At 39.9% G+C, this 17,983-nt stretch overlaps 2 protein-coding genes and 1 long non-coding RNA gene across 6 annotated transcripts; 2 read left to right on the forward strand and 1 right to left on the reverse strand.

Annotated features, from left to right (window-relative positions):
• Positions 1–1,407: 1,407 nt before the first annotated feature.
• LOC137194103 (protein AKNAD1-like) lies at positions 1,408–17,965 on the reverse strand. 4 transcript variants are annotated; one of them, XM_067605656.1, is made up of 22 exons: positions 17,462–17,965; positions 15,973–16,190; positions 14,263–15,464; positions 14,106–14,180; positions 13,891–14,008; positions 13,275–13,426; positions 13,111–13,170; positions 12,835–12,968; positions 12,557–12,749; positions 6,734–6,915; positions 6,056–6,226; positions 5,618–5,774; positions 5,319–5,413; positions 4,942–5,138; positions 4,737–4,851; positions 3,686–3,868; positions 3,288–3,394; positions 3,052–3,198; positions 2,855–2,947; positions 2,397–2,511; positions 2,117–2,285; positions 1,408–1,998 (listed from the first exon to the last, which is right to left on the reverse strand). In XM_067605656.1, the coding sequence occupies exons 2-22, from the start codon at positions 16,175–16,177 to the stop codon at positions 1,846–1,848; spliced, it is 4,023 nt and encodes a 1,340-aa protein (XP_067461757.1). In that variant the 5' UTR covers positions 16,178–16,190; positions 17,462–17,965; the 3' UTR covers positions 1,408–1,845. The 4 variants fall into 4 exon arrangements, with proteins under 4 accessions (XP_067461757.1, XP_067461759.1, XP_067461758.1 ...); XM_067605658.1 differs by having other exon boundaries at positions 5,618–5,771; positions 15,973–16,227; XM_067605657.1 differs by having other exon boundaries at positions 2,397–2,508; positions 15,973–16,227.
• LOC137194108 (uncharacterized) lies at positions 2,159–3,064 on the forward strand. The gene is made up of 3 exons (XR_010930926.1): positions 2,159–2,242; positions 2,380–2,537; positions 2,903–3,064. It is a non-coding gene; the product is annotated as an uncharacterized lncRNA (long non-coding RNA).
• On the forward strand, positions 8,287–12,380 carry LOC137194107 (protein hook homolog). Its single transcript, XM_067605665.1, has one exon. It carries the CDS (start codon positions 9,718–9,720, stop codon positions 10,921–10,923), a length of 1,206 nt encoding a protein of 401 aa, XP_067461766.1. The 5' UTR covers positions 8,287–9,717; the 3' UTR covers positions 10,924–12,380.
• Positions 17,966–17,983: the final 18 nt, after the last annotated feature.

A 17,983-nucleotide genomic window follows, 5' to 3' on the forward strand; every position in this document is an offset into this window, starting at 1 on the left:
GTGACAATAAAATCTCTTGACTCTCTTGATCTTCTCTTGAGATAATTATAACAGAGAAAATATGAGTTTCTGACCATCACAAAGAGGTGAAACTATGTTTCACCTGTGCTGGATTCAACTTTTCTTGTCATGTTCACATTTGTGCAGGGAAAACTTTTCCACTTCCTCATATATCAGTGAAACAAAATATAAATATGAGAAAAATATATGATCAGAATTTGGCACACTGTTTTGCAGTGCACCATTGTTTTGGTGCACACACACATACGACCAACCAAATAACATCAAATATATACTCCTGAGGGAAGATGAAGGCTTCTTTTAACACCTGTGTGTGTGCCCTCCTAATATGATCCACAAACTGATCATATTATATCAGACGGATGTAATAATCATTATTTTTGAAGATATCATCATGCCGTCGTGATCATGATTAGTGCTGCTGATTGATTGCTGATGAATTATTTAACTGCACAAAGTCTTAAAATTTCAAATACAGGGGACATTTGAGAGAAGATCCCTCAGTAGAGACAGTATTGAACTAAAATTTGATAATTATACATGATAGACTCGAGTCTTTGACATGCTACTGTCCAGACGGTCTCAGAAATGTTTTGAGTAAACTGTACTGGTTCTGTGGAGGTGATCCTGTGTAAATGTGAGATAAACTGCACTGGATGATAAGTCATGCTTGCTTCACTCTGACTGGTCTGTCTTGTCGATGGCCTGCAGGTTAAAAAACACTGAGAACTTCTTCTGTTCATTCAATAATCGGAGGGGACAGTTCAGGAATGTTGTTTGGACACATCTCCTTCCCTGATACCCCCCTAGAACAACAGGGAAACTCGACACCCCACAACAAAAACTGAACACAGCCCAACACCAGCAGGCATTGATGGGGCCTCGACAGGAACGGGGCCACAAAGCGCCCTGACAGAAACTTCAGTAAGAAGACACTGTGCTGCTAGCACCCACAGGCCAGCAGGATAGAATTTAGAGGCATCAAATGAGCATATCAGCTAAAAGGACAAAAGTTGATACTCATTCGAACTAAAGACAGAGAGGGATTTTCCTGAAATGTTATATTACCAATCTGACCTACTTTTAATTGATTTCACTTTATCTCCTTGGCCTGTGGCTACTTGAACATATCGGCTAGCAAGCAGCTAGGAAGCAGTGTGGTCAGATAAAATATAAAACAAAACAAAAAGGTTTGTTTATTGCTTCATCTGCTGAGTGACACTTAGCCGTGTGACTGAAGTAGACCCCAAACTAAAGGTCATAACTGGATCCAATTGTGCCTCCATCTGAGTTTCCATTTACAGTAATACACACAGAAGAAAGCTGTTTGCCCACTATAGAGGATATAAAGTATTTGTTATGATGAAATTTTAAACACACTTCCAATTATTTAATGTTTCAGTAATTTTATTAGTAGAGGCAGAGAAAGCAGAAAGTGTTGCAATGGTCTAAACTCAGATTTGATGATTATGATTTAAAGTACAAGATTTATATGCTGGATGGAAGTTGCCTACACAAATCAAATTAAATGTACTCAATACAAAAATGACACTGAATATAAACAACATAAATATAAATAAACATATCAAAACTTTATTTTTACAGTGTGATTTCAGGCTTTTCTATCTATTGTTTCTATCTATTGTAAATATACAGCAGTGCATATATACAGGAGAAATAACTTATTATAAAGTGATGTCCTTAAATAACAAATACATCATAAATAAAAAATATTCCCTCATCATCCAACAAATACTTAGATATTCTGCATCATGTATTGCAGATACTAGAAGGTCGTTTACAGGGTTGACTGATGTCTGGGTATTATAAGATGTGGTGTTTTCTGCCCCCTAGTGGCTGAATGTTGTGCAGTTTGGCCAGGTCAGCTGACAGGCTCTTGGCCATGCGGTCAGTGGTCCTCTTCATGCTGCGGGCCACCTCAATAGCCTTGTCTAGAGTCCTGTTCATTTCTTCCTCCTAGAAAACGGTAGCAAACATAAACTCTTTGGTGCAATGAACAGCAGATGTTCTTGTAGGGAAAATCTCATGTCAGAATACCCAGCAGTGCTGCACATTAAAGGAGGACTCATTTCACCTTGTTCCCTCTGCGTCTGCCTGCCCTGCTGCCAGTCTTTGACAGCACTGATACTGGGGGCTGTGTCTGCTGGAAGTACACGTTGCTGGGCAGGAGTGCTGTGTCCGACTGTGTGGAACGCTTCCGGTGATGGGACACAGACTGCAGCGGTGGCTCCCTCACTTTATAGCTGGATTTGAGGACAGATGGCAAGGAAGAATGGTTTAATTTGAATGGAACCACACAATTAAACAACTTTATCAAGAAAACTGCTTGTGTTACAGGTAAGACACATGTTTACCTGGCAGGCAGGCTGCTGGAGGAGCCGTAGCCGACCTGGAGGAGAGGCCTCTGAAGAGATGGAGATGAGAGAAGAGACCATCTCCCCTTGGAGTAAAAATTCTCCATGACGACTGCTGGCCACGGAAACATAAGCACTACAGTATGTACACGAATAATACACAATGCTGCACATATTTACAGCCCTGGTTTGTTTTTCAGTTACAAAACTGTAAAGAAAAATAATTAGGACCCCTTTATGAGTGATTATTTGTCATAATGTTATAGTGACACCAATGATGATGGTTTGTGTTATGCAGCACGCTGAAAATCCTGCTTGGACACTTAATATTTCTGGCTGATTTCCTGCTTTTTGTGTTGTTGCTCTTACTCTTATGACAGCATATGAGTAAAAGCAACTTACATAAATAAAGTTCTGAACAAACTGTTAACATTGTTAACATCAAATGAGTCACTTACTCCGTGCTCTCTGCTTGGCATTGTTGTCTCTCTCCCCCTTCAAACTAGAGCTCATCAGACCAGAGGTCTTCACTGAGCAGTTTCCCTCGGACCCTAAAGGAGTACAACACACATGTTGCCTTGTTTGACCCACTTAACCCAATGCAAATGATATCCATTAAGAAGAATGTACTGTGAAAAATAGCTGTGACTCTGACCTCTACTGGCTTGCAGTGTCCCCTGAAGTTTATATTGAAGCTCTGGTCCAGAGTGCACAACACTGCTGCTGCCTCTCCGGCTCCCCACAGGCGAATTGTGGAATTGTGGCGAGATCTCAGAGCCAGCCATGTCATCACTGTCTGTACCTGGAGAGCAACGATCAAAATCATTGTAGACGATAGGGGAAATATCTGCACACGTATATTGTTAAAGTATTGTGGTGGTGGTGGAATACCTTTGCTCTTGCTGGGGTCCATATCTGAAGAAATCCAGTCCTCTATCCTCACCTGACTGGAACTGAGATTGCTCACATTCTGTCTGCTGTTTGTTGCTTTCCACACACTAGAAGTTATAACAAAGATGGTCATTATGATCACTGAATGGTAGAAATATAATAGGACTTTGAATTCTGGATTTTTAGATTTAAGTGCTCATATCTAATATGCTGTCTTTTCCTCATATGAGCTTACAAACATGCAGTCTTTCCTTTAAAATGTTATTGGTTGCAGGGTCTACCTGTGTGTCTGCTTGCTATCCAATAATAAATAAATTAATTAAATAAATACACCCCCAACAATGTCCATTATCCTTTTATTCCTACACTGATGCCATCCAGCCGGATCAGCTCCCCACCTGTTACAGGCTGGTCTGTGGTGGATCCTGGGTCTGGTTTTGGACCTGCGCTCCTGACGATCCTGTCTGCATTTGGAGGTGAGGTAGTCCATCTTCTGTGCTAAGTGAGGCAGCTGGACCAGGCCTTCCTCCAGGTCCTTTTTCAGCTGGGATACCTCTGACTGCAAGGCCAGGATAGCCTCACTAGACACACACATGAGCACACACACAGATATTGAGATCTTCACTGTGTGAGCAGGCAGGCAGGAATAAAAGGAGATGATTTGGTAATGCTTTTTTTTTTTTACAGGTAGTTTAATTTTATACTAATTTGCAGGATTTTAACAGTTTATTCTTTAGGACATTTTACAGAGAGGGTGGTGCATTTTGGTACAAATTATAAGAAAAAACAGAAAAAAGTGTTAAGTTGGTTTTGTTGTACTCATCATATTGTGTTCATAGATAGTTGTGAATTTGCAAAAAATCTTGATAAATTAGACTCTTGACAGTTCATTAACTGACAGAAAATACTTAGTTTTCATTGTGTACTTTTGCATGTCAAATGCTATATTAGCATATTAGGTTTTTTCAGGAATGTCCTAAGGTAGTTGCTGTGTAACTGTTCTTAGGACATTTCTTTGAAATGGTTATGTAATTTGGTAGTATACAGGAAATGTGCTCATTGTAGAGTTTTTGAGAAACAACCTATACTAATATACAGTTTGTCACACCAAACCACACACTGAAAACTAAGTATTTTCTGTCACTTAAAGAGTTGAGAATTTTTACAAAGTACCAACTATGTATGAACCCAAATGTAATGACCAACTAAACCAACTTAACACTTTTTCTTAAAATTTGCACCAAATTGCATAACCTTCTTCTAATATGTCCTAAAACTTAACTGTTATATACCTGCAAATTACTCAGAAAATTTCCATGAAATTAATAGAAAATTAAAGGACTTGTAAAATAAAGTGTTACTGATGATTTAATACATTTTTACATTGAAAAAACAAGTTCTTGAAATGATAGTTTTCAGCATCTCAGTGGTCACATAACATTTACTGACCTATTACAAGAGCAGGAGTACAGATGGCTGTCTCTCTGTGCTGTATCCATGGTGGTACTGAGTGTGGGCTCAGAGACGTGGTGATGGAGCTGGGCAGGCAGGCTGGGCTCAGATCCTGGTCCATCGGTAGTGAAGAAACATGACTTTAATCATTTCAGTATTGACGAACTAAAAAAGAAAACTTTATGCAGAAGGGCTTACTCACCCTGCAGCCTGACTGAAGGCTCCTTGGTGGTACTCTCCACCCACAGCTCCACTGCAGCTGCTGCACCACAGGACTGTGTTTGGACGGACGGGCGAGTTCCGGCCCACCACTGGCTGACTGGATGGATGGCTGTCTGCAGGTTGGAGCAGGAGGCTTCACTGTCTGAGCTACTTAAACCGTCACGCTGGGACTGCACACTGTAGATGGGAAACCAGAGTGAGAAGAGTACTGTATATATTATCCATGTAATGTGATCCAATATGGCACAATATCAGCTGGATCCAGACAGTGCTGCTACTATGAAACTCATCTGCCAAAATACTGGTATGTGTAGACTGATAATTCTATGTATTGTTGCTGTTTATACGGTGTTGTACCTTTCTGTGAGCAGATTTGGCTGAAATGCACCAGAGGCTGATTGACTCAAGTAAGAGCTCCCAAATCCACTGTCTGTCTCTGGGCTCACAATCCTCTGCACCCAAGATAAAAAACAAATCAGTTAAAATGAAGTAACCCAGGCATCTTAAACACTACTGTAACACACTTTATTGATGCAAACAACTTAAGGATTCAACAAAACAAGAAGTTGACACAACTAAAATCAATATTCACAATTTTTGGGGAGACCCTGCAATGACATGCAAACAAACAAAACGACTTTTTAGTTGCGACTGACCTGCGATACAGATGAGGTGTTGAGAGGCGGCTCTGAGAGGCTGTTGGTGTCTCGGTCTCTGGGTGCATCAGAGGAAGAGGAGACCTCCACAGCCAGACTTACACAATCAACCAGATCACATTCACCCTCTGGGTTCAGGACACTATCCTGGGTGCTGCTGCAGCAACAACAACCATCAAGATATTTAGTTAATGACAAATGTTACAGCTGAGGCATCTTTCAGACATGAACAACACTGCGGGATGACACTCACTCTGCTTTTCAGGCGTTTCCTATTAACTATATTGACAACACATATTCAAAAGTAGCTCACTTACAGCACGATAGGACTACAAGATGGATTAGTTGTATGAACCATACATTATTTAAGAGCAAACCGTTATAGAGCAGCCACAGTTAGTTATATTCTCATGTACACTTCAATATAACAACACAGACCTTTCAGGTGTCCACTGCCTCTGTCTTGAGGATGAGCTGGTTCCACTCAGGTACGCTAAGATGTTACTATGAACAATCCCCTCTGACAAGACAGAGCTCTTCTCTTCTTCGTTGTTCTCCTCATCATCAGCTGTCGGGATGTTCAGTCCCTCAAATGAGCCCAGTGTACTCCTGAAAAAAGACAGAGATGAAATCCTGCACATACAGACTCCAGCACTCTGTTCCCTCTGCATGGTGGAACCGAACACCAACATTGTACCTGAAACACTATCTGCCCACAGGAAGGCCGAGAACGTGCCTATTAGTTGAGCACAAACACACATGAAAGCACCACTCAAAACATCAAAAGCTAGACACAATAGTGACAGTACAAAAGTGGTGTATTTTATTTATGTATCACAGCCAACATAACTCCTGCATTGAATTTCTGCATTGAATCAACACGGGTACCTATTTACTACATTATTCACAGGAAGAACATAAGTGTTTCACACAGCTGATCAGCTTGTATATTCAAAACTTACAAGCTGTATTTATTATTCAAGGACAAAGTAGAGATTATTATAATTAAAGCAGAGCATTTATCACCAAATGTTGCATCATACAATAAAAAATAAATATTATTGGAGTATTATTATTATAGTATTATTGGAGTTTTTTCTGGAGTTTAATAAGTACCGTGAACAGTAGCTGTCATGTCCCGTATTTTTCAGTAGAGAGTCGGTGGTTTTGAGCTCACTGCTTTGCTCTAATCTACCCTCTCCATGGATCTCACTGGCCTCCTCCACTTCCTCGTCTTTCTCTTCCTCAGTCCGTGTTTCCATCTTATAACTCACAGTGGAAAAACCTGCACTTGGCCCCTGAAACATGAGACAGACCCAGTCCGATAATTTGTGGTTAGTGTAATCTTACACACATAGCATTATCTCCAGGAGACAACTTCTCACACCCTGCACACTCAGTTTCACAAAAACTGAATGATGGTGCAGGGTGAGAATACCACGAAAATGTCAATCTGTTGGTGGCACTAGATGAAAAGTCAGGGGATCACCAAAGTGATTAGGGTTCATGTGCTGGGGATCATGGACATCTGTACAAAATGTCATGGCATTCCATCTAATAGTTGTCAAGATACACTCAAAGAGCACTTTATTAGGAACACCTGTGGAATCTAATGCAATCCAGTACAACAGCTCTGCCATAAATTCTACTTTTACAAAGCTTATACATTTTCAGTTTTTGCTGACATTGTCATTAAGGTGATAATTCTACTTTATGTTTATTATTGAGGTCATAGTGGGTGTGCATTATATTGAAAATTGTTCCTAATATTTTAACCACCACATTAAAGGACGGGTTCACAATTTTTCAACATTCAGGTAACGAAATGAACATTGAAATAGATTTTCCTTGCTGTAATCATTCCTCCTGTTCATACTGGCCATTTAACACAAAATATTAACTCAAAAATTATTTTATTGATTTAAAAATGTTCTTACTGCTTCAGCTAAAAAAACAGTCCATTAAATTCTACTGTTGGAACTGCATCAATAGCAACGTAAACTCTGTAGCCTTCTTAAGATGAGCCTATTTAACATTATAATTGATGTTTAAGGTTCTCTATGTAGGAATCAGAAATTCCTTCTCATTAGTTACATCTGTGGCTGTTAAATGAGCTACAGTCAACATTCTGGTGCTCGTGCTGGCATGCTCGCAGCATGTGCTTGCGACATGAGACTATTTCAAGTGATGTCTTTTTCCTGCTTACACTTCTCATAGTTACATAAAAGATCTCTTGTTCTCTCATTCTCTTGTTTTGTTTTGCACCGTGTTTCAGCAAAGCATCTCTCAACCCTGTGGTGGAAACTGCCTTCCCATGATCAAACGAATAGTGAGTGTGCAAAGATAACATTTATGTCAATAGGAGACAGTTCCCACGGAAGTTAGAAAGAAGGCTAATCAGTGGTGTAACATTTTGGTTCTCTGTGTAAGATGATGAAAGGCTGCTAGGCCCGTTTTTATTTTGAGAAATGTGGAAGATGCTGAGACAGTGTTATTTCTAAGATAAATCATACTTGGATTATTACCAAAGCATCAAGGACACTAATGAACTCAGCAATAATAACAGAATAGTTTTGAATAGGAGGTGGAGTCTAGAAAATAAGTTCCACAATAGAAGGAGTTGTGAAAAGTAAATAATATCATGTTTTATATTTTTGCAGGAGGTTTTTTTGTCCCAGGATCAAGGCCTCAGTTTGCTTTGTATTGTTTTTCATGCACAGTAAACCTATTCACAATGAACTTTACCAGCTTCAAGTGTATTTTTTTGAATCTCTCTCTCATAAATTTTCAGTTTAATGCCAAGTTGTGAATAACCTGAAGATTTATTGGCCCATCTGAAGATTTCTCATGACACCACCCCCGCTGTATGTACGTGTGCTCACACACAAACACTCACACACAGAGGCTCCTGTTCTGCTGTTGCTGCTGGCCAGTAAGAGTCAATCTGCATCGCCCAGCTGGCACAAATATGTGTTAATCAACCACCCGAACCTGACCCGAGCCGTAAACCACCCACATTTTTTACCAACCATATTAAAACACCGGTAGGCTCAGTGAGCTGTGGTTGGGAAGCAATGTGCTGTGGCTGGGGAGCAATGTGCTGCGGTTTTGTTGTGAAATGTGTGCTTATCACAAGCTTTGGACTATCAACAGAAAAAAACAAAAGAGTAAGCTATGTTCTGCTATCACTCTGGAGCTTGTTTTCAGCTCCTTTGTTGATGAAATAATGTTTCATGTTTTAATTGTGTGTGCTTGGGAGTGGGCAACTTGTCACTGAGGGGTGTCATGGAGGCAGCTAGCTGTTTCGTTAGCTGGAGAGCTAATATCTGCAGGGTGTTTCTAGTCAGATAGCACCGTTTTTATTGCGTCGTGTTGTTATGCTGGTCGTTTGTTGATGTTAGCAGGAGAGAGACAAGGCACTTGGGAGTGCGGAAAATCGCAGAAAATCCGGCCTGGGTCCTTCACATAGAAACCAGTCCACAGGCTGTTACAGACAACCAAGAAAGTCAGGGAAGGTCTCATTTTTTACATTACATTACTACCTGTTCACTCTTTGGCAATAAAAAAACATTCATAAATGTTAATTGCTCACAATTCTACATATAGAACCTTTAAACTGAACATTTCTATTGATGGTGAAGTGAGACAAGGTGAATGGGACTTCTTTGGGAATACTGTTGTTGATGTTTCTATCCTCATTGAGCTCTATCTCTTAGTATGTAGTGATAGGCAACTAGGTGAGGCACTAACCAGATCAGAATTGCATCCATAGCAACGATCTGTTATTCATAGCAGCAGTCTGGTATTCAGAAATAACAGATCATAGAATGCCATAATTGACCAATCAGCATAGAGTATTAAAAAAGCAATGTAATGAAGTGTAAATAAAATGGCCATCTTGAGTCATTACTATAACAGAATTCTTATATCATCGTTACCTCATAGTGTAACATTGTGTAATGTTCTAGAATTCATCATATCAGCTCTTCAACAAAGGGAAACCACAGGCCAACCATTTATTACAGTGTGTAATACAAAGCTCTTGTTAGCCTTTTAGTAGAGACAAGCCGTTTCAGTGACAGAACTGAAGATATCAGAAGATGGAGAACTTGAGGAGCCACAAACACACCACGGCCCTCTTTGAATTGTATGAGAATGAGCTGAAGGTCCTTTCCAGAGACCACAACAACCTCCAGCTGAAGAATGCAGAGATAAGACTGCACTACTCAAACAAGCTGAGAGACGAGAGGAAGGAGAAAAGAGCCCTGAGTCAAGAACTTGACCAACTGAAGAAAAAGCTTCTGAGAGTGAACTCTATGGATGCAGACAATGTGACCAGTGTTAAGAAGGTCTCCACCTGTAAAATGGAGGCACCTGGTCAAAACCTGGAGGGCAAGCATTCAGTTGAATGCCTTAAGCTTGCCACTGAGCTTGAAATGGAGAAGAAGCATCGGGAGGTTCTCTCTCAACAAATCCTGGAGCTCAACCAGCAGCTCCAGATGGAGAGGGACTTGAGGGCCAAGGCAGAGGCCAAAGCAAGTGAGACTGTTGAGATAGCAGATGAACTTGTCCAAAAACTGGATGAGCTGCAAAATGTCTCCAATGAGGCCTCAGTTACAACCCAGGCACTTCATAATGAGCTCAAAATAAAGGTGGAAGGCCTCCACCAAGAAATTACAGACCTGAACCAACTCCTTCAGAAGGAAAAAGAATTGAAGGCTCAGGCAGAGGCTGACAAGCATGAGGCGGTCAAGATCGCAGAGGCACTTTGCAAAGAAATGGAGGATATGCAAAGTGTTGTCAAATCCTCAAAGAAGTTCTCTGACATTGCCTTGCAGAAGCTCAACACACTGGAAAAGAGAATTGAGAATATGGCCAACCAGTGCATGGCAGAGAGGAAAGAAAGAGATTGTCTCCAACAGGAAATGGAGGAGCGACTGCAGAGAGAAAGGGACTTGAGAGACCAGACTGAGACCAACAGCCTCAGGGATTTTGAGGCCCTGGAAGCTCTTTGCCAAGAACTGACAGAGCTTAAAAGTGTCTCAGAGGACCAGTTCACTCAAAGGCAGACTCTTTCCACCAGGCTAAACATGGAAGAAAAGAAGCAGAAAGGCCTCTGCCATGATATACTGTGGCTCGTTCAAATGCTGGAAAAAGAGATGGAGTTGAGGGCCCAGGCAGAAACGGACAAACTGGAGGCCATCAAGATTGGGGAGGCACTTTGCCAAAAAATAGAGAGATACAAGGTGTGCTCATGGTCCAAGGAAAGTGAAAAAGGTCCCCGGCCACGACAGCGAGGGATGTGAAGTGCAACTGAGCACCGATGAACCCTGATAGGAGATCCCCTCTATTCTGTCTGTCTTTGTAAATTTAAAATGTACTTTTGACTTTGTTTTTGTTCAATAAATGTATAACATCTCTGAAACAATGTAGTTCATGTATAGTTAGATTTTTGTTGTATGGTACAATATAAATGGCAACACAGTTAAAACTTTAGATGCTTTTATTAAAACAAGACTATGGTCTCCTCTAGTGTCATGGTGGTATATGCTAGTTAAGAACTGCACTATGTAATTATTATCATTCTGCACAAGGTATAATAATGACAATGTTTCTATTTCACATTGCACACTGTATAGTAATAATAATTCTACTCTTTTTTTAATCTTTTTATCATATTTCATTATATACTATGTTTATAATCATTGCACAATGTATAATAACAACCTTTTCTATTTAATTTTATTTTATTCTATTGTTGTGTCTGATTTGTAGGATGGTGCTGTTGTCCCTTGGGATTAACAAAGTATTTCTTATTCTTATGCAGCTATCATGGCTAGTCTTGTGTCTGTATCAGCCAGCTATTGATATCACAAATGTCATTGCAGTTAAACAGCTCGCTATCTATAAAATTTAAGTTCACCACTGTGATCCATCAGCCTCCAGAAGAACAAGCATTTACCTATGTCGCCTAACAGAAACCTAATGAGAAACACTCGGTCCATCTTAAAATAAGGAAATGTGTCCACTACGCTGTATTAGTATCTCATTTCATTAAGTGGTTTATTGAATCAATTCTTGTTACATGTACTTAAAAAAGCAATTCTGGACTTAAATTTTGTTATCAAGTATGCCTAATATATTTAATGAAGGCAGTAGGAGATGGGCTATACTTTATAAGCTAACTTAAAAAAATAATTTTGAGTACTATCTCACTGAACATCTCTGTACAGTGACTTACAACATCCATGATAAGGTTAAGTACATAAGGTTAAGTTGATCATTATTAATTTTGCATATATTGTAAAAACATGTGGGTATCAATATATCATATACTATTTGTGTGTATATATGTGACTGCATATAATATAGTTTTTCCTTTTTTATTTCTTCTATAGCTCTACTTTTATATACTTTAATCTATATCTTTAATCTTTTATTGCCATATTGATTGTTTTATTCTATTTTAATTAAAAATATATATATTTTTATACATAAATACATTGTCTATGTGTGTAGATGGGACTACAACTGAATTTCATAGTACAATCCTGCATTGTATAATGACAATTAAAATGAACCTTGAACCTTGACACTTAGAAAGGGTTAGTCAAGTCAAGTCAATTTTATTTATACAGCCCAAAATCACAAATCACAAATTTGCCCTATAGGGTTTTACAATATATACAGACGTACTAGATGAAAAGTCAGGGGATAATATATTTATCACATCATATATTTGTCCAGATATTTCTCACACTGGCACTGGAGGAAAAGTCAGGGGATTGATTTAAGTGTCTTAACATAATTTAATTGCAATACATGCAATAATTGCTGAGATATTTCAGTCTGGACCAAAGTGGTGGACAAGCCATCTGTAGTGAAAATGAAAGTGAGTCAGCATTGGTGAGTTAATGGATGTGTTTGTGAGTCGGTTACCTCATGCAGTGATAATGGCGGTGAGACTGTGTGCATGCAGAGAGGACTGGGCTTCACATACAGCAACTCTGTCATGGGCGTAGGAGTGGAGGATGAGTGGGGTGGGGAGATCTGCTCGCACATATGTTTGTCTATCATCTCCTTTATGTCCTCAAGGTGCATCCCTATCCTGAATATGTCTCCCTCCACCAGCCTGCACGCACACACATGGGTGAACACATGAATGAATGCATGAACACAAGACTGACACATGGGTGCAATAGTGGGGTCTTTTTAACCTGTTTGGGTCAAAGGTACCAGTGTTCCTGGACAGGCCCATGTAATTCTGCATCTCCAGAGCTCTGTGCTCGTCCTTCTTACTGATGTATTTTCTTTCCAACTGGTCCTGAGCCTCCATCATGCTCCTCAACATCTGATAAAGGACAAAATTCACATTCACTGCTCTCAAAATATTATATAATGCATGTGAGAGACATATAAAATTGAGATTTTCTATATTTCCATATTCTGTGCATTACATAAAGAACTACATATAAGACGTGAAAAATACTTACCATTTGCTGTTCTGCTGTGCTAACTGACATGTTGCTTACACTCAGTTTGAATTCTTCCACCTGAATAGAACAACGTTTGTATATGATTTTAGATGTCTATTTTCATGTTTTTTATTTTTATTTTATCGGTAGTTAAGCAATATCTGGCAAATCTTACAACTAACCTTCTGCATAAACTGGCTGATGATGTCTCTCAGCTCAGCAGTCATTCGCTCGCCATCACTGGGACACTCTGGATCAGGCTGGATGGAGGAAGCCGTGTTCAGCTCCTTAATGTTGCTCTTGTGGTTTGTTTCTACTTTTTCACCACATATTTCTGAAATATAGCAAGAATGCAGTGGTACACAGCAAATGTAAGCTTATAAGCTCTCACATTTAAAAATAACTGTCTAATTCTAAACTTCTATAACAATATCTCCTACTCTCAAATTAGAACAGATAAGGGGAACTGATCAGTCAGCTGATACCTTGATCCACTTCATTGGTGTACTTCTTGAAGAAAAAAACTTGACGCATAACTGATTACATTATAATGTGCAAAAGTAACATGTACAGCAACTGATATTTTGATATGGTTGGGTTGTCTGGTTTACAGTCATTGTTTTTCTCTTAATTAAAGTGCTCCAAAGTGAAGATGAAGATGTTTGTGTAACTAGAATAGTGTCATCTGACCCCATTTGTCTCTATGGAAACCAGTAGCATTTCACTGGATAATCTGCAGTGGCAGTGAAGCAACGCGTTGACCTTTCATAATATCAGATGTCAGACACAGAGACGTACCTGATGGGGGAATGTGAGGAGCCAAAGAGCCAAGATGCCTTCCCTCACCTAAGTTTCCCTGATCATCATCATCATCATGCTCTAAAAAAAGCTCAGTCAGTTCTGCGGAGGGCTGAGTCTGCAAAAAAGAGATTCATACATTTTTAACTTTTACCCCATTTTCATTTCTCTTTACACCTGGATGGTTTAGATCAATCAAAACAGATTTTACTTACGTTGGTTCCCAGCCTCAGTTGATCTATAAGATTCTCTGCCTCTGCATATTTTGTGAGTAATTTATCATATTCAACCTAAAGAGAAGAAGAACAAAACAAATCAAGCAAAACAATGAGTACAGGTGCACTATGAGGAGTAAATCTTGAATCTTCCCACCTGTAGGTGATGCACCAGTGCTGGAGCAGTCTGTTTCTCCGGGTCTTTGAAGACATAGGGCTTCTCTGATGGCTGGATTGAATCCTCCAGGACTTTGCTGATCACCTCTAACATCCCTGGAGAGGACTGGGCTCTGTGCATGGTGCTGGGGACCTGGGGAACAGGTCTGGCTGGACCACTAGGGGCTTTAGGGATTTTTACCTTGGGGGCAACCTTGGAGAAGTCAGGGAGCGGGTAATGGACTTGGCCTTGGCCATACTTCATCTCGCTGAAGGATCTGGTGCGCACAAGTGGGACTTTCTGAACTGGACCATCCTCTTCAGACTTTTCTTCATTCGCTACATCTAAAGCACTGTTATCACTGCTGCCATGTTTTGAGCTTAACGTAATGCTGTCAGTAGCAGCAGAGGTGACGCTATTAATTCCTATTTCTGTTTCCTCCCCTAAACTTGAATTTTTTGATGCATTATTGCTGTTATCGTCAGTCCTGCCACAGTAGAAACTCTGATTAATCTCAGAATTACACACACGGCTGTCATTGTGGTTATTAGTAACTAGTGCACTGTGTGTTGGAGCCCAGCTAAAAAGGGTGTCGTCCACGCTCTCCAACAGGGACACCTCGGGCAGGGTCTCTGCCTCGATCAGCCTACCTGCCCGCAGCAACTCCTCCTGGGTGAAGTGTTGCAGTAACAACTGGTTAATGTCTGGCTGCTGGTTGCCATCAGCAGGACTAGTACATGATGGGACTTCCTCACTTAGCTTGGAGCCATCAAAGACATCGTCCTGTTTGGTGTTGGCATCCTCTTGCCATAAAGTTGCTGGTTTTTCAGCATGAGGCTCAACAGAAACCAAATGTTTCATGTCTCCTGTAGTAAATTCATGCAGATCAGGCACATCAGGACTTGCATGAACAGTTTCTCTTCCATCGGAGCTCATGTTGCCCTGAGAGCTTCCTGTCTGGTTGAAGTAGGGGCTTCCAAGGTCACCATCATAAGGTAGATCCTCCTGATCCTCATCACTGGTACTTTGCCCCGGGTCTTCATACCTTTGGTTTAGTGCCGCATCCTGCATGGTGTTGGGTCTTTGTGCAGACACATGCAACATGCGGCTCTTGGTCTTGCTCTCTACCACCCTCTCGCTCTGGTTGCTGACAATACTGGAGTCTGAGGAGGTGTCATCCAAAGCAGACAGCTCTGCACTCCCTGAAAATGAATGAACACCAGTACAAAATAAAAGCCTAATTAGAAGGTCACATATACTCATTTAAGCCTCGGTGTTTGCCATAACTTTTAAAGACTGCTTATCATTACCAACGACAGCCCCATTGCCAGTATATGCTATTGCATGTAGGCTATCATTTAAACTTTTGTATTCATGTTTGTCCTTTTAAGTTACTCTTGTATCATATGTGTTTTTTTCACATTACATGACATCAAAAAAAAGAAAAATTCCAAGACAAAAATACATAAGGTTTCCCTCGTTACTGCTGTATCATATTAACAGTGTGCCACAAAGTCCTCAGTGGTTGAATTTAAATGTATGTCCAAGCCTACAATCGCCATTGATGAACTGCTGTGAATCTGTGAGAAACGTGTAGCTTGTTATTAAATACAAACTTGGCTACATATGTGTTATGACGCTACACAGAATTATTCACCCAGTAAAAACACTCAATAAACAGATACAAAAGGCGGTGACTCCAGGACTTACCGCTGAGATGGATACTGGCCTCTGACGCAGCAGACTCTGCTTGTGAGAGATGCAAAGCTAAAGAACCCTCCAGATCACTGAGGTGGAGACTTTCATCCTCACTGAGGTCAACAAAGATGCTCTGCTGGATGCACTTTTCCCACAGCACAGTGGGCTTGTCCTCTCCCTGAATATCCTCGTCTGATTCCTCTGGTTCTCCCTCCATGGACACTTTCTCACTAACAGAAAATGTTAAGTGGAAGCTCTATACAACCTCTGTGGTAAGACAAGGGGGTAAGAAAGGAGGATGGAGCACCTGTTCATCACTTAGCAACGCATCTTGTGAACTGACAACATTGGATCAAAATGTGCTAAGCCGTCAATTATTTAACAATCTATATATTGTGTGGGCAGAGCTTTGCGTGATCTGAGTGTGGAAGGTGTTGGTGTGAACAATCATTTGTGTGGATGAAAGAACTTGTGTGTGAGAGAGACAGTGGAGAAAAAGAAATCAGGATCAATTATTTCCTCAATTACTCGATTCATTGTTTGGTTCATAAAATGTCAGAAAATAGTGAAAAATGTTGATCACTGTTTCAATGTCCTCAAATGTCTTGTTTTTAACAGTCCACAACCCAAAGATATTTAGTTAACTGTCAGAGAAGACTAAAGAAACCAGAAAATATTGAGAAGTTGGAATCAGAGTGTTTGGGGATTTTTCTTCTTAAAAAGATGGCAATTAATCTAATAGTTGGCAACTAATCAGTGAATCGACTAATCGTGGCTGTTCTAGTAGCAATACCACAATATAAAAACATTCAATTACATTTTGCATTTTAAATCTTAGTCAAGTAAAAGTACAGAAGTGTTGTCAGCAAAATATCAAAAGTAAAAGTACTTATTAGCCAGCCAAATGGCCCCTGTCAGTGCTGTATTATAAGAAAATATAACATAGGGTTATTATTATGCATTAATTACATGTAAGCAGCATTTTAATTCTGTAGATTGTCGAGCCAGAGTTGTAGGTAGACTTCTAACTATTTAATATACTGTTGGGTAGTTTAATGTATAACAATGCATTATATTTTATGAGGTGATATATTTTGTATATATCATTATAATCTGCACAATAGTTAGTAACTATAGCAGAATAGCAAATTAATGTAGTGGGGTTAAAAGTACAATATTTCCTTCTGAATTGTAGTGGAGTTGATGTATAAAGAAGTAGAAAATTGAAATACTCAAAGTACAAGCATTTCAATATTTTAAGGTACTTGAGTAAATGTACTTAGTTACTTTCTGCCTGGTGAGAGAGGACAATGTGTGTGACAATGTGTGTGAGTTATTGTGTGAAAGCTCTGTGGCATTAACAGAAAGTGATATAAACTTTACAGCAGATTTTAACCATACATGTGACAATACATTTTCAGTTTCAGTACTGTCAGTCTGACCTACGTTTTGCAGTCTAATATTGTGATGTTAGTAGTTAGTAGTAGTGTTGGTAACTTACTCTGGTAATGAACAGGTCCTTCAGCAATGCGACTGTAGTTTTAAGTTGATCCCATCCACAACCACGCTCTTACTATTGATATAATCTTGCTACTAGCGACAGTATTTCTCTTTCTTTCTGTCTTGACATATGGCTTCTCGGACAGGTTTAGTTTCTGTGGCATCATTAATATTGTACAAGGCAGCGCTGCACGTCTGGACCCGGGCTGGCAGCGTGCAGGCGAGGTCTAGTTGCTGGGTAACAGCGGTGGAGTCACCACCGTTATTGGAGGAAGTTTATTGGCAAGAATGAACACATTGGGACAATCAACTTCAGTACATAACAATACATTTTCTATTTATGTCGTACTGATTGGAATAATGCTGATTCTTCTGCGGTCTTTACACCCTCACGTCGTTAAACGATACACAGCGGCAATAGTGAAATACTGTCAAAATTTCAAACAAGATAGTAGCTAAATCATGACAATGCGTCATCGTTTATTCTATTCAAATCTATTGGTCAGATGACGGTTATTCGGGG

The sequence above is a fragment of the Thunnus thynnus genome, chromosome 12, assembly GCF_963924715.1.
Source record: "Thunnus thynnus chromosome 12, fThuThy2.1, whole genome shotgun sequence".
In the NCBI taxonomy this organism is placed as follows: domain Eukaryota; kingdom Metazoa; phylum Chordata; class Actinopteri; order Scombriformes; family Scombridae; genus Thunnus; species Thunnus thynnus.

Excerpts from the sequence above, each read along its gene's own strand:
- LOC137194103 (XM_067605656.1), bottom strand. The coding sequence starts at position 16,177 with ATGGAGGGAGAACCAGAGGAATCAGACGAGGATATTCAGGGAGAGGAC. Across the intron at positions 4,852-4,941 it reads GCCTTCAGTCAGGCTGCAGG|GATCTGAGCCCAGCCTGCCT; the intron begins GTGAGTAAGCCC and ends CCGATGGACCAG. Across the intron at positions 3,199-3,287 it reads GGACCCCAGCAAGAGCAAAG|GTACAGACAGTGATGACATG; the intron begins GTATTCCACCAC and ends GTTGCTCTCCAG.
- LOC137194107 (XM_067605665.1), top strand. The coding sequence starts at position 9,718 with ATGGAGAACTTGAGGAGCCACAAACACACCACGGCCCTCTTTGAATTG.